Below are 15,811 nucleotides of genomic sequence, written 5' to 3'. Positions count from 1 at the left end.
AAAATAATGACACCTATATGTGAAGAGTATTGTTAAGCATCCACAACAATGTGACAGTCCCTGTTAAATGAAAGATGTTAAGAGGATTGGCTGATGGCACAGGGCTTTCTTCATATTAAATAGCTAGACCTGATTGTAGGTATTTAAGAAGCTCCATGTAAAATTGTGACACGTAAGCATTTGCTCTTGTTGCACTCTGTGTCAATCAGTCAAGTTTTTCCTGACCTCATCTTTATATACAATTATTTGTTATAGTTTCTTGGATTTACTTAGATGTATTTTGTCATAGGTAATGGCCAGCTATCTGGGCATCAAAGTTTAGGAAGTGCCGGCACAGATTCTACAGACACAGAGGTTACACCATCTCAGAACACTTCACAAGAGCACAGTCTGGATCTTAGTTTGAACAGGTGAGGAAAATCAGGAGGTTAACAGTGATTGTCAAGAGACAACAATCAAGTAGATAGTTGGATATAGTGAAGAGTGCCATTGTCAGGTGATACAAGTACAAAGTTATCCTCTACATTTAATATCCACTGAATGTGTGCAGTAATGTAATCCCAGCGTCTTCCTGTGTTGCTCGAAATTATGTCACTGCACTTTCATTTTGTATTAGGTCAGGAGCTGCCATGAAATGACCCCCACAAAGTTCCGCTTTCTGGGATATTTTCACATGAGAACATGTATAAAGTCTGAATGATTAGGCCACTAATAAATTCAATTGTACTTTATGAGACTAACCATAATACTGCCTGAAAAATACTGAATGGAGTATTACCTAGCAAAACAGTAGGAGCCATTGGCAAACATTTTCTGGCTGACACCTTCAGGGTCTGTGGATGCAGTAATTGTTATTCAGTGGCAACCAGAAAGCAGTTAAAATTCAAAGCCTGACAACTGCACAACCAAAAAGGCAATTCATTCAAAAAAATACAAAAGACTAGTGATGAACAAATTTATTCGCCAGGTGCAAATTCACGGCAAATTTCTGTGTTTCGCCACCGGCGAATAAATTTGTGAAATTGCCATGAAAATTCGCCTGCCGAAAATTCGCTGGCATCAAAATATTATAGACGCTGGCGACAATTCCGACGCCAGCTACAATTCTAGGCGCCCATTGACTTTAATGGGCGTCAGAATTGTCGCCAGCAGTGGAATTGTTGGCGTCAAAGTTTTTCGCCGTTTCGCGAATTTCGGGGGAAACGGGAGCAATTCGCTCATCACTACAAAAGACAAATATATTGTAAACATCAAATAACTTTTTTTTTTTACATCTTGCTAAAAGTAAAATTTAAGGTGAACTTTCACTTTACTATTTTGAATGAAGGAAGCTGTAGACCAACAGAAAATAACATGGATTAAAGTAGATTACAGAAACAGTACTTACAAACACAGTGGATTTGACTAACCATTACCAGGATCAGAGAGGCGTGGCTCACATGAGAGGAGCAGTTTTATGATTCATATGACCTTACACTTTCCATTTGTTTCTCTGTTACTCTAGTGAATCCAATGGCCAGGAAACTGTCTCTGACCAACTACTCCAAGCATCACTTGTGAATAAGGTATGTGTGCTCAGACGAAATCACTGTTGGACTGTCTTGCATCTCCAGCTTAAGCTTGTGTCAGCGTAAGCATCCATAGGGCATACATTCTTAGGTATGTTTAATTTTATTGGAGGGATGTGTTGGTGTAATTCTATAAACTGTTAAGTTCAGAGATGAAATGCCATTGTAATTTTGCATTATTTTCATTCACTTAATATTATTCAGTGAGCATTATTTTCTGTCACTCACATCAGGTTAATTACATAGAATGTTTTGTTTTTATTGGCATGTAAATCCAAGGCAGTTTTTCTAACCTTTTTTCTGAGGGGACCCAAATTAAGTTTAAGAATTATCTTTGGTACCTATAATTTAGTTTATGTAACTCATTTTAATTTTCTGTTATATATAGGAAAATAAATATTTAGGTGGATCAGAGTGAACTACCATAAACAGTTTAAAGACCAAGTTAGGAAACCCTACTGTAAGGGGTGCAGTAGACTGCACATATGTCAGACAAATGCACTATACTTTGTATATGAGTTGCAAGAACCTTTCACATTGAGAAACCAGCTAGCAAGTTTAATGTCCCTGTCTCTAGTGTCTCAACCTGGCTGCTCAGTGATCCAGTAGCACTCTGAACTGTTACAATTTGCTACATTTTGTTGATACAATTAGTTGATACATTTCTCAGCAGCATCTGTTGAATATTAGCAAGTATTTTATCAATTATAACAGCTGCCTTTAATGAAACTCAGGGATCCGGCTCAGCAGTGCCAAAGATAACAAAAGTATCAACTAAATGTATCAATTCAAAACAGTTAAAGAGTTTCGATCCTTCCCCCTCCTAGAGCTGCTATAGAAGGTGAAAAATGAAATTTTACACTTCAGTATTAGGAAAACGGTCACAAATAGAAAAAATAAATCAATTAGAAAAAGTCTTTTATTTCTGGTGAACAATCGGAAACCAACTGAACTAAAAGAAGACTTTGAAGTTGAACAAGCCTGTTAAGCATTGTTCATTGCTGTATGTTAAACAAAGTAGTTGTCTAGCCATGATAGCCAAAGCAGATTGTATTCTTTTATATATATATATATATATATATATATATATATATATATATATATACGCACACACACACACACACACAGGTATGGGACCTATTATCCAGAATGCTCGGGACCTGGGGCTTTCCGGATAAAGGGTCTTTCTGTAATTTGGATCTTCAAATCTTAAGTCTATAAGAAAATCATGTAAACATTAAATAAACCCAATAGGCTGGTTTTTCTTCCAATAAGGATTAATTATATCTTAGTTTGGATCAAGTACAAGCTACTGTTTTATTCTTCCAGAGAAAAAGGAAACCATTTTTTAAAATTTGGATTATTTGATTTTAATGGAGTCTATGAGAGACAGCCTTTCCGTAATTCGGAACTTTCTGGATAACGGGTTTCCGGATAACGGATCCTATACCTGTGTGTGTGTATATATATATATATATATATTATATATAATGTATATATAATATATATATATATATATATATATATATATATATATATATATATATATATATATATATATACATACACACTATGTATGGCATTTCTGTTATTCTCTTGATTTTATGACTTGACCTTCTAACAATATTACTTTTTTTTTATTTTGGATGGGCCTATAGTCCAGCTCTATTCCTGGAAATTTGCTCAGCCTTAAAGCAGATGCTGATAGTAATGACTCTGGGACTGTGGATTCAACGCATTACCTTGGCAAGGTGATGAAGGCTCTTGCTCAGGAAAAGCACAAAGAGCATTGGAAAACATACCTACGCAGGTATTACTTTAAGGGGCATAAAAAGAGTAAAAAAAATCATAGCTTTTTGTTTGCTGTCAGTTCTTCTTTTGCATTACAATTTTGCAAAAGAAAAATTACACTTATTTTTTCTAAATGCTTTTTTCAGTTATATATATAACTGAAAAATTAATACTTAAGAGATTCTGCAGATATAACTTTCTACTAACCCTTGAATAGTGGTATATCTTTCCTATAACTCCCTTATAGTTAAACAGCTATACTTTGAAACAGACAGCATCTATAGACTTCTATGGCTAATGTCACATAGGTTACTTTTCAGCAGACATTTTTTTACCCATGTTTATTTTCAGTCCAAAAATCTTTCACGCCTGCACTGCTCGTAGCCACAGCTTTACAGCTGGCTATAACGTGTCATGATGAAAAGCTCCCCGTGTGACATTAGCCACAAAGATGCAAGTCTGTATCAGGAAAATGCATATAAACGAGACCTAGCTGCTATGTTTACTGAGAGACTACTGCCTTGCAAGCACACTTCCTGTTAAGTAAGAAAATACAACTCTTTGTATGAAAAATTGTTTTTTATTTGTATATACTTGAGAAGTGTTACATAAAGGATACAGTACTTCAGTTATAGTGTCCCTTTAAAGATGAAATATGTGTTTTTTTAAAATGTATATTTCTTCCTAATTCTGACACTCTGATAAGCATTCACACTCTAAGTTAACATAAGATAGCACATTACTAATATACTGTATGTTATTAGGTTTGGTCCTACAGATGTATGTGACCCTCAGTGTGACTTCCTGCACAAGCTTCACTTTCACTGCGTGGTTGAAGAATGTGGAGCCCTCTTCAGCACCTTGGATGGAGCCATAAAACATGCAAAGTATGTGCTAGAAAATCTTTACTAGTTTGCCTATTCCTCCACAAATGCATGTTTGTAAATCTTTGTTTATATAGCACTACTATTTACTGTATTTACAATATAGTAATAGCACAAACAAGGAGTCAGTATTTTCTTTTCTTAATCTGTTTCAGATGTTATTATTCTCCCTTTGAAACTGCTATTCCTACCCTTTCCAACATATTTGTGGTATAATTTTACTTACAGCTTCCATTTCCGGACTGATGTGGGAACTGCAAAAGGCAGCTCTGACTTCCCTTTTTCAGGAGACATCATAAGTTCCTTGGGTCCCTCAACACCCCCATTGCCTTCTACTATGCCCCCTGGATGTGAGGTACCAGCTTCCTGTCCAGCTGCTGTGCCATCAGCACCAACTCTACTTGCATGGAAGCAGCTGGCATCCTCTATCCCACAGATCCCCCAAATACCAGCCTCAATGCCCAGTCTGGCATCATGTCCCATGACAACTTCTTCCTTGGAGAATGCAAAGCCTCAAGTCAAACCTGGATTCCTGCAGTTTCAAGAAAAGTGAGTGAATAGTCATAAACAACACAAATGACACAATGACACAAAACGTGCCATTTTGGGGGCAGACATAATGCGGCAAATACACAGTGCGTGCCAGCGCGCATGTGCGGGGGGGCCCGGCATCAGGGGACCCAGAGGGTTAATCAGCCTCACAAGCCATTCCTTGTTACACCTAATTGTGTTTATGATCAAGCACAACATTTTGTACAAATAAGTTGCCAAATAAGACAGCCATTTACGCGGAGTATGGCAAAAAGAACAACAGAATACAATGGGTTTAGTTCTTACACAAGAAGGTAAACAGGAGTCCACAATTTATGTCATTCTACTGGACAAAAAATAAAAACCTCTTTCTTATAAAATTGGACATTTGTTGCCAATAGTTTAATTTTAGGTGCTGGATAAACATGGCTGCAGTAATGTCAGTTGGAAGCAACGTGTGGTATAAAGCAGGCATTTTTGGTTTGATTTATCCAGTGCAAGAACTGTTGAAAGCAAATTTGAGGATTTCTTGTAAACATGATCTGAGCTTGTGCTCTTATAAATAACATTTTTATTCTTTTTCTTTGCTTTTCCTTTATGCAGTGACCCCTGTCTAGCCACAGACTGTAAATATGCAAACAAATTTCACTTTCACTGTCTGTTTGGGAACTGCAAATATGTCTGTAAAACATCAGGCAAAGCTGAATCGCACTGCCTTGACCACATCAATCCAAATAATAACCTGGTGAATGTTCGGGACCAGTTTGCATACTACTCCCTCCAGTGCCTGTGCCCTAATCAGGTGAGAATAAAATTGTGCAGAAAACAGAATATCAGTCTTGTATAGGTAGAGTGCTGGAATAAAGGTGGCCATACACTGAGAGATCCGGTTGTTTGGCGATTTCTCCCCGATATGCCCACCTTGAGGTGGGCAATATCGGATCATAATGAAGGGTTACGGAAGGATCACAGGACCCCATCAACGAACAAATGCAGCCGCGATCTGATGGGATTTTTAGTCCTGTCCGATCGACATCTGGCCGAGGGCCACATACCAGGGCCAATAAGCTGCCGACTCGGTCTGTTGGCAGCTTTTATCTGCCTATGGCTATGAGTGTGAGCGCCATAACATTATTGGCAACACATTGCTAGTGTTTCCTATGCCCCCTTCTATTTTTTATTTAAAGTGAGAAGGTTGCGCTCTATATTCATCATTTATAACGTAAATAAAACCCAGCTTGCCCAGTTTCTAACAAATCATTAAATTATTCTTCTAGTGGCTTGCATGCATATTTCTGAAGACTTAAGACCATAGTGTAGTCTTGTATGATTTTAGGGCTAGTGAGATTGCATGCAGTTAGCCAAACGGTTACCTTACTGATACCTGCTTACAGTATTTGTTTTTATTGTATTAATTCTTACACGCTATACTTGTTTTCCAATGTGTATTACAGCACTGTGAGTTTAGAATGCGAGGGCATTACCACTGTCTACGTTCCAACTGTTACTTTGTTACTAACATCACAACCAAATTGCCATGGCATGTAAAGAAGCATGAGAAGGCTGAAAGACGAGCAGCAAATGGCTTCAAGTACTTCACTAAAAGGGAAGAATGTGGAAGGATTGGTAAGATCACAAGAAAAAATTGATTTTCTTTTTAAAATGCATAAGAGAACATGCAAATTGCTATCTATATATATATATATATATATATATATATATATATATATATATATATATATATATATATATATATATATATATATATATATATATATATATATATATCAATTGATACAATAAAGGATAATTGATTTGAAAAAATTCCCTGTGTGCACCGGCATCTACTTATCTACATATTCGAAATTTTGGGAGCACCAGGGTATAAAACTTATTGGCAAGCGTGTGCAGTGGCCTTGGAACCTAAATCAGGAACATGGGTGTTTGTACTGACCAACTGTATCTCTTATATTGGATTGTGCGACAAAGGGGATGCTTAGTTCAACACTGACAAGTAGTTTCCATAGATTAATCATAAATTAACAGTCAACATTTTGCAAAAGTCTGTTTGACTATACCTACTACGTATGTAATATGGCATTTATTTCTTAAAACCATTCCTGGTGATGCATAATAGCTGTGATCATTAATCTACACACACACACACACACGCACGCTGAGTTGTGGCAGAATGGAATTCCAGACTGACCTAAATTCCGTCACTGATTCCACTTTTGCCAGACAGATTTAGAGTGAAGTTATGATAGCAGTTTCAGGGGGCTACACACACACACACACAACTAGTTATGGAGCTTGAAAATGAATAATGTTGGATGAAAAATTAGAAAAAGAAATCTGTATGGCAAGTACTGGCTGAGTTTCCATTCCTATGGAAGGATTTCTATTGTAAATCAGTTTTCATGTCATTATGCTGCTAGTATTATTCTGTATTTATATAGTGCTGACGTGCTGCATTGGATCACCGGTTGAATTTATTAAATACCCCTCCCTCAATAGCAACAATTAGGTAGTATTTTTATTTCCTAATGTATTTTTGGCATTAAAAAGAAGTCGGTTAATTGCCTTGGTGTTCTCAGATGGTTAAATGGAAGTATGCTTTTGATCCAGAGGTCCTTCACTTATATTTCACTGTTGAAATGTTTTCAAACAAACAAATCAGAAGACCTCACCCTGTTAATTCATGAAGAATTCATAACCTTAGATAGAATTGACTTGCAGTAACCCTGGTGATCATTGTCAACACACAGGCCAGTATGTAAGCTCAGCTTACAGATGTAAGAAGTAGCCGAATATTTGCTCACCTTTTATAAGTTACAGGTGCCAGGCCAGCTGACAAAGCCAGGCAATGTTGTCTTGGTGACTGCAAGTCCTCACCTGTCAGCTCCCCCACCTGTTTGTACTGGTTTCCAGAGAAGCAGCATTCATGAGGAGTGGAAAAGAATAAACTAAAAAACAATTACCACTCATTTTCATTTTGCTGGAAGGGCAGAGTAATAAGAGCAGATGCCAGCCTAGCATTGGAAACAAACTACTGATGCAGAAAGAGACTGGGTCTCATACTGTATGTATAATGTAGCAATGGATGGGCAATGTAGAAGTGTTCTGTTACTGAGGCATTATAACTTTTCAATCTGCTTTTAGGGTGCAAATACAATCAGGTGAACAGTCACTTCCACTGCATTCGAGAGGGTTGCCAGTTTTCATTCCTGCTGAAACACCAGATGACATCACATGCCCGCAAGCACATGAGGAGGATGCTAGGGAAAAACTTTGACAGAGTACCTGGCCAGGTACATTACTATTTCACTGAACTATATCATTGTCTTTACAATGATTTTGTTGTAAAAACATTCAAACTGAAATATAAATCTAACCATGTTGCACCTAAACGGAAAAAAAATAGAAACAGGGATTTAGTGAATGGACACTACTCAAACGGGGGAATGTAATAAAAATCGCTAACGGAAAAACTATTCGCAATGCGAAAAGTTATGCCTTTGCCCGAACAAATTTTGCTTTGTGCGAATTTAATATAGCTTTTGCGAGCCTGGAAACTGTTTAGCGACCACTTCCGACAGTGAAAGACCGTTTGCGAATTTTATAGTTTGCGCCAATGCGCAGTCAATGTAATAAAACTTCTTACTGACAAAGTCGTTATGTTTGCTTCAAAAGATTACGACACCTTCAAGCAATTAAAATTCGCAATGCAATAACAGTTTAAGGAACAATATTACATTGCGAGATGTGGATTTTTAGTCTTATTTGTGCGAATTGTTTTGCTCTTTGCGACTTTTATTACATTCCCCTGAAAGTGTTTAAATACCTTCACAATTTCTTGCCTATTTATTATTCAAGGATCAAGGAGGAGCAGAATGCAATGCATCCAGCATTAAAGCAGCAGCAAACAAACATTTAGCTTGACAAATAATCTTATTTTTGAATATCCAAACACCAAATCATTATATATTTGCAGTTACCATTAGGGGCACAGTCCTGTTCAAGTTCTTATTATTTTATGATTTAGCATTTATAGTCAAAGCAACACACCCATATGTTTTTATATAGCAGTTTTGACTGGAAGATTAGCAGATAGAGCTGGCTGTCTAAACTGTACTGTATAGTGAACAGGATCAGGGACCCATGGATTAACCTACATGGTGAGATGAAGTCACTGACCTCTATAACTTACAAGTATTAAGTAGCTGTTTTACCATTGTTGTTGCAGGTTGTTTCTCATGGTGCCAGAAGTGACAACTTCTCCCAGGTCACCACAACAGCCAGCCCATCGTCTATAGATACATCTTTTCAAACTACACCTCAAAATTTCCTGGATACAGAGACTGATGAATACTTGGACTACACTGGGGCAGGCAGCCCTGATGGGATGTCATCTGAGTCCTCCAACATGGATCGCAGTTGCTCCAGTACTCCAGTAGGCAACGAAAGTGCAGAAGCAGGTAAATGAAAAGCATGTCATTGTACTATCCAAACTGTGTCAGCATGCCTGTGTTAGACAAGACAGTTACATTTTATTTCTATTGTAGTTGACTTCATCTTATGAAATAAAAGTGTACTTAAATATCCTTTCTGGTGATTTAGACCTGCTTTTTTAATGATATGTAATTAAGCCCATATACATAATTTTTCATCCCTATGGGCTGGTGATGCGAGTCTGGACCACCTGCTTCTGCTCCATGTTTGTTATTTTCTATGTCATCTCATCATTTTCTTTCTTCAGCTTTTCATTTTTGGTTCATTTTATTCTGTTCTTTTTCTCTCTGTTCTATTTTCCTGCTTTTCTCCTGACTCTCCAGGCTGCCTGGTCCCTTCTGCTTCTGAAGACGCTCTCACCCACAATGTACCTCCACCACCACCTACAGCAGCAACGGCTGTTCCTCATGCTCCTTCCTTTACACCTTCCTTGGTCAGGTCTCCTCTTACTTCCCTCCCGTATCTGCTTTCACCATCCTGTGTCTCATACTCCCTGATCACTGCCAGCTTGGGTGTCGGCAGGGGCATTGTGGTGCCCACCAACAGCGCTCCAGCTTTCACACCAGTTATAGCCACTTCTGCTCCAGTCAAAAATGATGTCCCTCTAGTACAGGATGCTGCAGGTACCTATGAGCATTTTATATCCCATGCATCCATCCTACATTTGTCTTGTAAACTTGCTGTTAAAAATGTGTTTCACTAAGATATTACCTGTTAAATAACCTACTATGTACTATGTACATTCGTATCAGTGATAAACAAGATATAACCTCAGATCTTCAAAATAAACCATAACCTTCATTTCCTGTTTTTCATTGATTTTATGCTCTCACAAAAGTTGTAGTGGTGATTTAATTCTAAGAATCTATTGGTTATTCTAGTTCCCAGGATATGATTTGTATTGACTCTTGCTGCCTCATCAAGTAACTAATTAGACACTGTTGCAATAATCATGTGACATGCTTGTTGTTTGTACTAGTCACTGATGTATAAACCTTCTTTTTCTTTAAAGGCAACACCATCACTATGCCAACAGCTTCTGGAGCCAAGAAAAGGTTTTGGATAATTGAGGATATGTCTCCTTTCGGCAAGAGACGCAAAACGGCTTCTTCACGCAAAATGTTGGATGAGGGCATGATGTTAGAGGGTTTCAGACGTTATGATCTTTATGAAGATTGCAAGGACTCAGCTTGCCAGTTTTCCCTAAAAGTCACTCACTACCATTGCACTAGGGAGAACTGTGGCTATAAGTTCTGTGGTCGGACCCACATGTACAAGCATGCCCAGCACCATGACAGAGTCGACAACCTAGTTCTTGATGACTTTAAGCGATTTAAATCCTCCCTAAGTTGTAACTTCCCAGATTGTCAGTTTTCCGGCAACAGTACACACTTTCACTGTTTGCGGTGTGGCTTCCGATGCACTGACAGCACAAAAGTGACAGCTCACCGCAAACATCACGGCAAGCAAGATGTCATCAGCGCTGCCGGCTTCTGCCAGTTTAGTTCTAGTGTAGATTGCGAAGTGTCTGATTGCAAGTACAAGCTTAAGTGTTCCCACTTTCATTGCACTTATCCCAGCTGCAAGCACACGGTGGTGGGTATGTCTCAGATGGACTCACACAAACGTAAACATGAAAAGCAAGAACGAGGGGAACTTCCATCAGTCTCCCCAGGCCCTGAGGGATTAACTCAGACTGGCACTGAATATGACCTCCAAAATCCACCAGTAAACTTGGACAGCTCCCTGAATCTGAGCACAGACAACCACAGCTCACTTCTCTTCCTGCAAAATCCAGTTGGAGTGGGATTAAATGATTCACTAGACCTTAGCAAGAAGCCACAAGATGGGCCCACTGCAGACTCAAGACAAGAACTTCGGGACAACCTAGCAGGGCACGCTGGAGATGCTGATGACTTTTTATCACACGATGAGGACGACGATGATGACGACGATGATGATGATGATGAAGAAGATGAAGAAATGAATGAAGATGAGGAGGAAGATGAGGAAGATCTTAATTCAGATTCAGATGACTCCTTACCTGTTGGCAAGTGTTTAGCAAGGAAAGAAGATGAAGAGAATACAGTGGGTGCTATAAATCACTGTGACACCTCAAAAATCCCTTTAAATCTCCAAACATCCCCTTAAATTTGTTAATGTATAAATGGAGGGCCCTGCTCTCTGTCTATATGGAAAAATAATAACAAGTAGTGAAGGAAAAGAAGCCTAAATATTGCTGAATGTGTTCTGCTCCTGACTAGGCCACCAGTTGAGGCAAATCCTCAAAATGAAAGCATGAATTCTGGTGCATGACACCAGTGGGACAAGATTAAGTGACTTCTTGCAACTTGAAATCCATCTTTACTCTACCAGATATGGAAAAAAATAAGATGGGGTACTAGTTGTTACTCCTCTAGCACCAAAAAAGGGGAGGAGCTACTGTCTTTTTAAGCTAGAGGAGGCAATGGGCTGGGTTTGTGGGTATTTATTGACAAGCATTATTGGGTGCCCTATGCTGAGGCTCTCTTCTGTTCTTCCAGTTTCTATCTGGGTTATTCCCAGGAAGTTAATGATTTATTTTATAAATATTTATATAGAAAGCTTTCCTCTGCACCATTTGCTCTTGTTAATTTATTTATTTGGTATTGTTCCAGCATAATGAAAGGGGACTAAGCTTATATAAAAGTGGCCAGAACGGTGGCTGCTTGAAATTTGGTAACCTGGAGTGATGGTGGACAAGTGTCATAAAAGGTGGTAAAACTGCAGTTACGTGGTTGGTTCCATGTTAAAAACGCATATTTCTCAGGGGTAAGCACTCAATATCAGATGCTAGATGAGCTCTCTTCTCTAGTTCAGCTTCCCCCAACTCCTCTAAAATATGCTAGGGATCAGGATGATGTGCACTTAAATGATGAGTCTGGGAGTAGATTTGTGCTAGCCCTGTAAGCAGCAAAAGTTTGAGAATTGGCATTGCACCTCAGACCTCTGAGTATAGCACAGGATATCCTCTCTCAGGTAGAAAATCATTCAGCAAAGAAGCTACTTCATAACATGGTGGGAGTGAAATGAACAATTAAAATGTTGCCATTTGGCTTAGGTAATATTAAATTAATGGGTTCCAGGTTCTAATGGAAACAGTTTTCTGAAAAAAAGCAAATCGAAAGGCTGTAATTTGAATTTTATTACATGTTTGGAGTGTCACCACCAAAAAGAAAAACACTACTTAACCTCCCACTTCTACCATACAGGAACTACACATCCACCTTGCCATGTTTCCAGTCTGAAATATATTTATTACCCTGAACAAAGAACACAACAAAAAAATATGGTTGTAAAATCTATAGTGTTCGCAACAAATGGTGTCAGAGATACAGATGAATTATGATTAAACAAAAAAAAAAAAAGTTGTACAGTATTTTTTCTGTAAAGGTTATATATAGAACAAAAGGTAAAAATAAGAAAAAAAAGCTTGCATAAAGGTGGCATGGTGTTATGTCTGGGCACCTTCAGGCATCAGCATTATCACCTTCTCCCCGCTCTAATCGCTCTTTTGGTTTTCTAGTTTCTGATTTTATGGAGTCGGGAAGTTTGACTTCACTTTAGCACTGAAACGCGATTCCGACTTTTAACTTGAATTTTATAGAAAAAAAATGAAATGTTCAGATAATATGAACAATTGTAATCTTCAGATTGTTGCTATAAGTTTGTAGTTATTTAATTTTGTGGGTTCACACACCCCTTCCTCGATCAGTTCTGTGTGTTTTTATTTTTAGTTACAGTTTTCCCTTATTTCTTTGTATGTCAGTTGTGACACGAGACTACAACCTGCACCTTTTAACTGTGGATGATGCTAACATCATATGAATTACATTCTAGTGTAGTCTTTCTCAGCCACAATAAACTTGAATTCAGGTTTGGAGGTAGGAAAGGCTAGGAAGTAATGCACCCCATTGGGTGGCTAGACAACTTCAGGTCATGAAAGCTGCACCCAGGCCAGGCTTTTATTTCTATGTTTGATGGTTTGTTTGTTTTTTATATCTCCATACTCAAGTAGAATATCTATCAAGTCTGGTCTGTGTGACTTCTGGACCTACCTTGTCTACCTACTGTATGCTTTGTATTTTTACTCTGTAACACAACAGACGTCTCTTTCACACTCCTGCTGTTCTGTACAACTTATGCATCGAAACTGACAAATTCAAATGGCACTTTTAACTGTATTAAGAATAAAATGTTGCTTGATGGTCCAGCACCAGCAAGAGAAGTGAAGGGAGAATAGAGTCAGTTACTGAAATTCCCCAAGGAGAATCTGAAAGCATCACAAGATTGGTTCATTTCTAAAATCTATATAACTAAAGCAAAAAAATAAAACAAGAAAATCCATTTACAATGTAGCAGAAAAAGGAGATACAATGAAAATTAAGAAACTATTAAGTTGGAGGTTTTATAAGGTTTGTATTGCACAGTAGGACATAAGCCATCTCCAACTCATCTTCAGAATTTAATGTGTCATTTTGTTTTAACTTTTCTGTCAAAACAAAACTAAGGTCTTTCTTTGCACTGGCTAATTACTGTTTACTATCTATATCTAAATACCCTAGTTGTATAATGATATCGGTATAGGCATATGCATGTGTCACTGGGTGTGTGAGCTACATATATGAGAATATATACACACAGACACATATATGTATTACATCCAATAATTCGAAGAGTAACCTAAAGCCAGGAAAGAATATGTACCGCAACATACTTGAATTGGATTTTCCCACATTGCTAAGAACTGAATATTTTTCCACTTGAATTTAGTGCTGTTAGAAATTTAATATATGTGTTTATTTATTTGATTTTTTTTTGTGCATGACTGATGCAAGGTTTGACATTTTCACTCAATAAAAACTGGAAAAAGGACACATTGCTCTTGTTGTGTCAGTGCTTCTTATTAACAGTAGTTATTTTACACTTTAGAACAGGAATACTATGAGAATAACATTGGCATTGATTGAAGCTATTGAGTTTATGGAACGGTATTGCTTCCAATCTCAAGCTGCATTGTGTGGCCATGTAATCTCATTGGAACACAATGACAGTCATCAGCAGTTACTTCTGTTTCCTAAAAAGTCAGTCTGAATTCTACAAAAAATAATATTTTACATCATTGAGCTGGCCAAAAGTATGTAGACATCTGCCTGTCCAAATTCTCATTCTCAAACCCAGGAGATCAATATGAAGTTGATTATCTTTTTGCAACTAAAACAACCTTTCCCATCTACTCTTCTGGGAATGCTTTCCACTTGAGGTTTAGACATTGTTGATGGGATTTTTTCCATTCATATGTAAGAGGATGGGTACTTCATTGGTGTTCCAATTCATCCCACAGGCATGGGTGTCTGTAGAAAAATTTCCAGGAGGGGCAAGTAAGCTAATATGACAGAGGGTAGCATTCCACTGAAGATTAACCTATTCATGGTAACATTAACTTTTTTCATCAGGAACAAGCTTCCTCCATCCTAAGCCCTCCCACTAACATGGTAATAGCAAATGGACACTCCTTACTACCTGCGTGTTCTTCAGCCAACCCCTGCAAATGCTACACGTATTGCTGCTGCCTACCAATTATTTTATTACTGGCACTGCAGGCTTCTCTTTAAATCCTCCTTCCCATCCTCCTTTCCAATATCACTGTGTAAGTAAAAGGTGATTAAGACTTGCCTTGGAGTGGGAAGTATAACAAACGTGTGTTGTTGGGAATCAAATTTACATACAATTTCTTGGAACTAGCTGAAGAAGACAGGGTGGGGCAACTACCCCCTCTTGCGGACACCCATGCCCACAGGTTCTCAGTTGAATTGAAGTGCAGGCCAATTTAATTTTTCTCAATGGATCTTGCTTTGTGCAGTTACTTTGTGGGTTATCCTGCTGAAACAGGAAAGGGTCTTTTTCCAAACTGTTGCTACAAGCTGGAAGCACTTGTATGATATACTGGCACCTATTAGTGTTGTGTGGGTTGTTCTGAAACCCACAGGTCAGGTGGATTTGGGCCAGCACAACACTATATCAGTGGACAGATCAAAATCTGTCCTTAGCCCCAACCCTCACACTTGGTCAGTGAGCTACAATTCCTGTTCCTTCCTGCTCCTTGCTGTTCTAGCTGCTTATTTTTATATTCCACCTGCCCCACTCCTTTGTCAGCAATTATGGGTGTGGCTTAAATAACAAAAATTAGAAGTGGGCCGTCCACATACCTTTGGCCATAGAGTGTAGTTTTTGAACATTGTTATGCCCTTTTAGAACTTACTACCCATGGGCATGTACGGGCATTTTGGAGGACACCTCTCAAAGACCATCTTGCAATTGCATTGCATCACAGTCCGTGTGGACGAAAATGTCATCTGTCAAACCCAATCTATGGCACTGGCATTATAGCATCATTGTGCCAACACCATTCTGGTTTCATTTTGATCTATGCAGCACCACAGGCTTATACACAGCATGGCAAGATCAGAGAACCTGTAATACTGA

At 38.3% G+C, this 15,811-nt stretch overlaps 1 protein-coding gene across 7 annotated transcripts in view; it reads left to right on the top strand.

Moving 5' to 3' along the window:
• The window catches only part of casz1.L (castor zinc finger 1 L homeolog), a 253,395-nt gene extending 239,195 nt beyond the window's left edge, over positions 1-14,200 (top strand). For 5 of the 7 annotated variants that reach the window (XM_041569137.1, XM_018225650.2, XM_041569136.1 and 2 more), the window contains 11 exons: positions 290-410; positions 1,505-1,565; positions 3,227-3,378; positions 4,124-4,246; positions 4,472-4,792; positions 5,378-5,576; positions 6,229-6,400; positions 7,937-8,085; positions 9,021-9,252; positions 9,610-9,909; positions 10,299-14,200. In XM_041569137.1, coding sequence (XP_041425071.1) covers positions 290-410; positions 1,505-1,565; positions 3,227-3,378; positions 4,124-4,246; positions 4,472-4,792; positions 5,378-5,576; positions 6,229-6,400; positions 7,937-8,085; positions 9,021-9,252; positions 9,610-9,909; positions 10,299-11,437 — 2,969 coding nt within the window. In that variant the 3' untranslated portion in view covers positions 11,438-14,200. The remainder of the gene's footprint in view (positions 1-289; positions 411-1,504; positions 1,566-3,226; positions 3,379-4,123; positions 4,247-4,471; positions 4,793-5,377; positions 5,577-6,228; positions 6,401-7,936; positions 8,086-9,020; positions 9,253-9,609; positions 9,910-10,298) is intronic. The other 2 variants (XM_018225652.2, XM_018225651.2) reach the window with 1 other exon arrangement.
• Positions 14,201-15,811: the final 1,611 nt, after the last annotated feature.

This window comes from Xenopus laevis, chromosome 7L (genome assembly GCF_017654675.1).
Source record: "Xenopus laevis strain J_2021 chromosome 7L, Xenopus_laevis_v10.1, whole genome shotgun sequence".
In the NCBI taxonomy this organism is placed as follows: Eukaryota; Metazoa; Chordata; class Amphibia; order Anura; family Pipidae; genus Xenopus; species Xenopus laevis.
The sequence above is the reverse complement of the archived record's forward strand: the minus strand, read 5'-3'. Positions and strand labels throughout refer to the sequence as shown.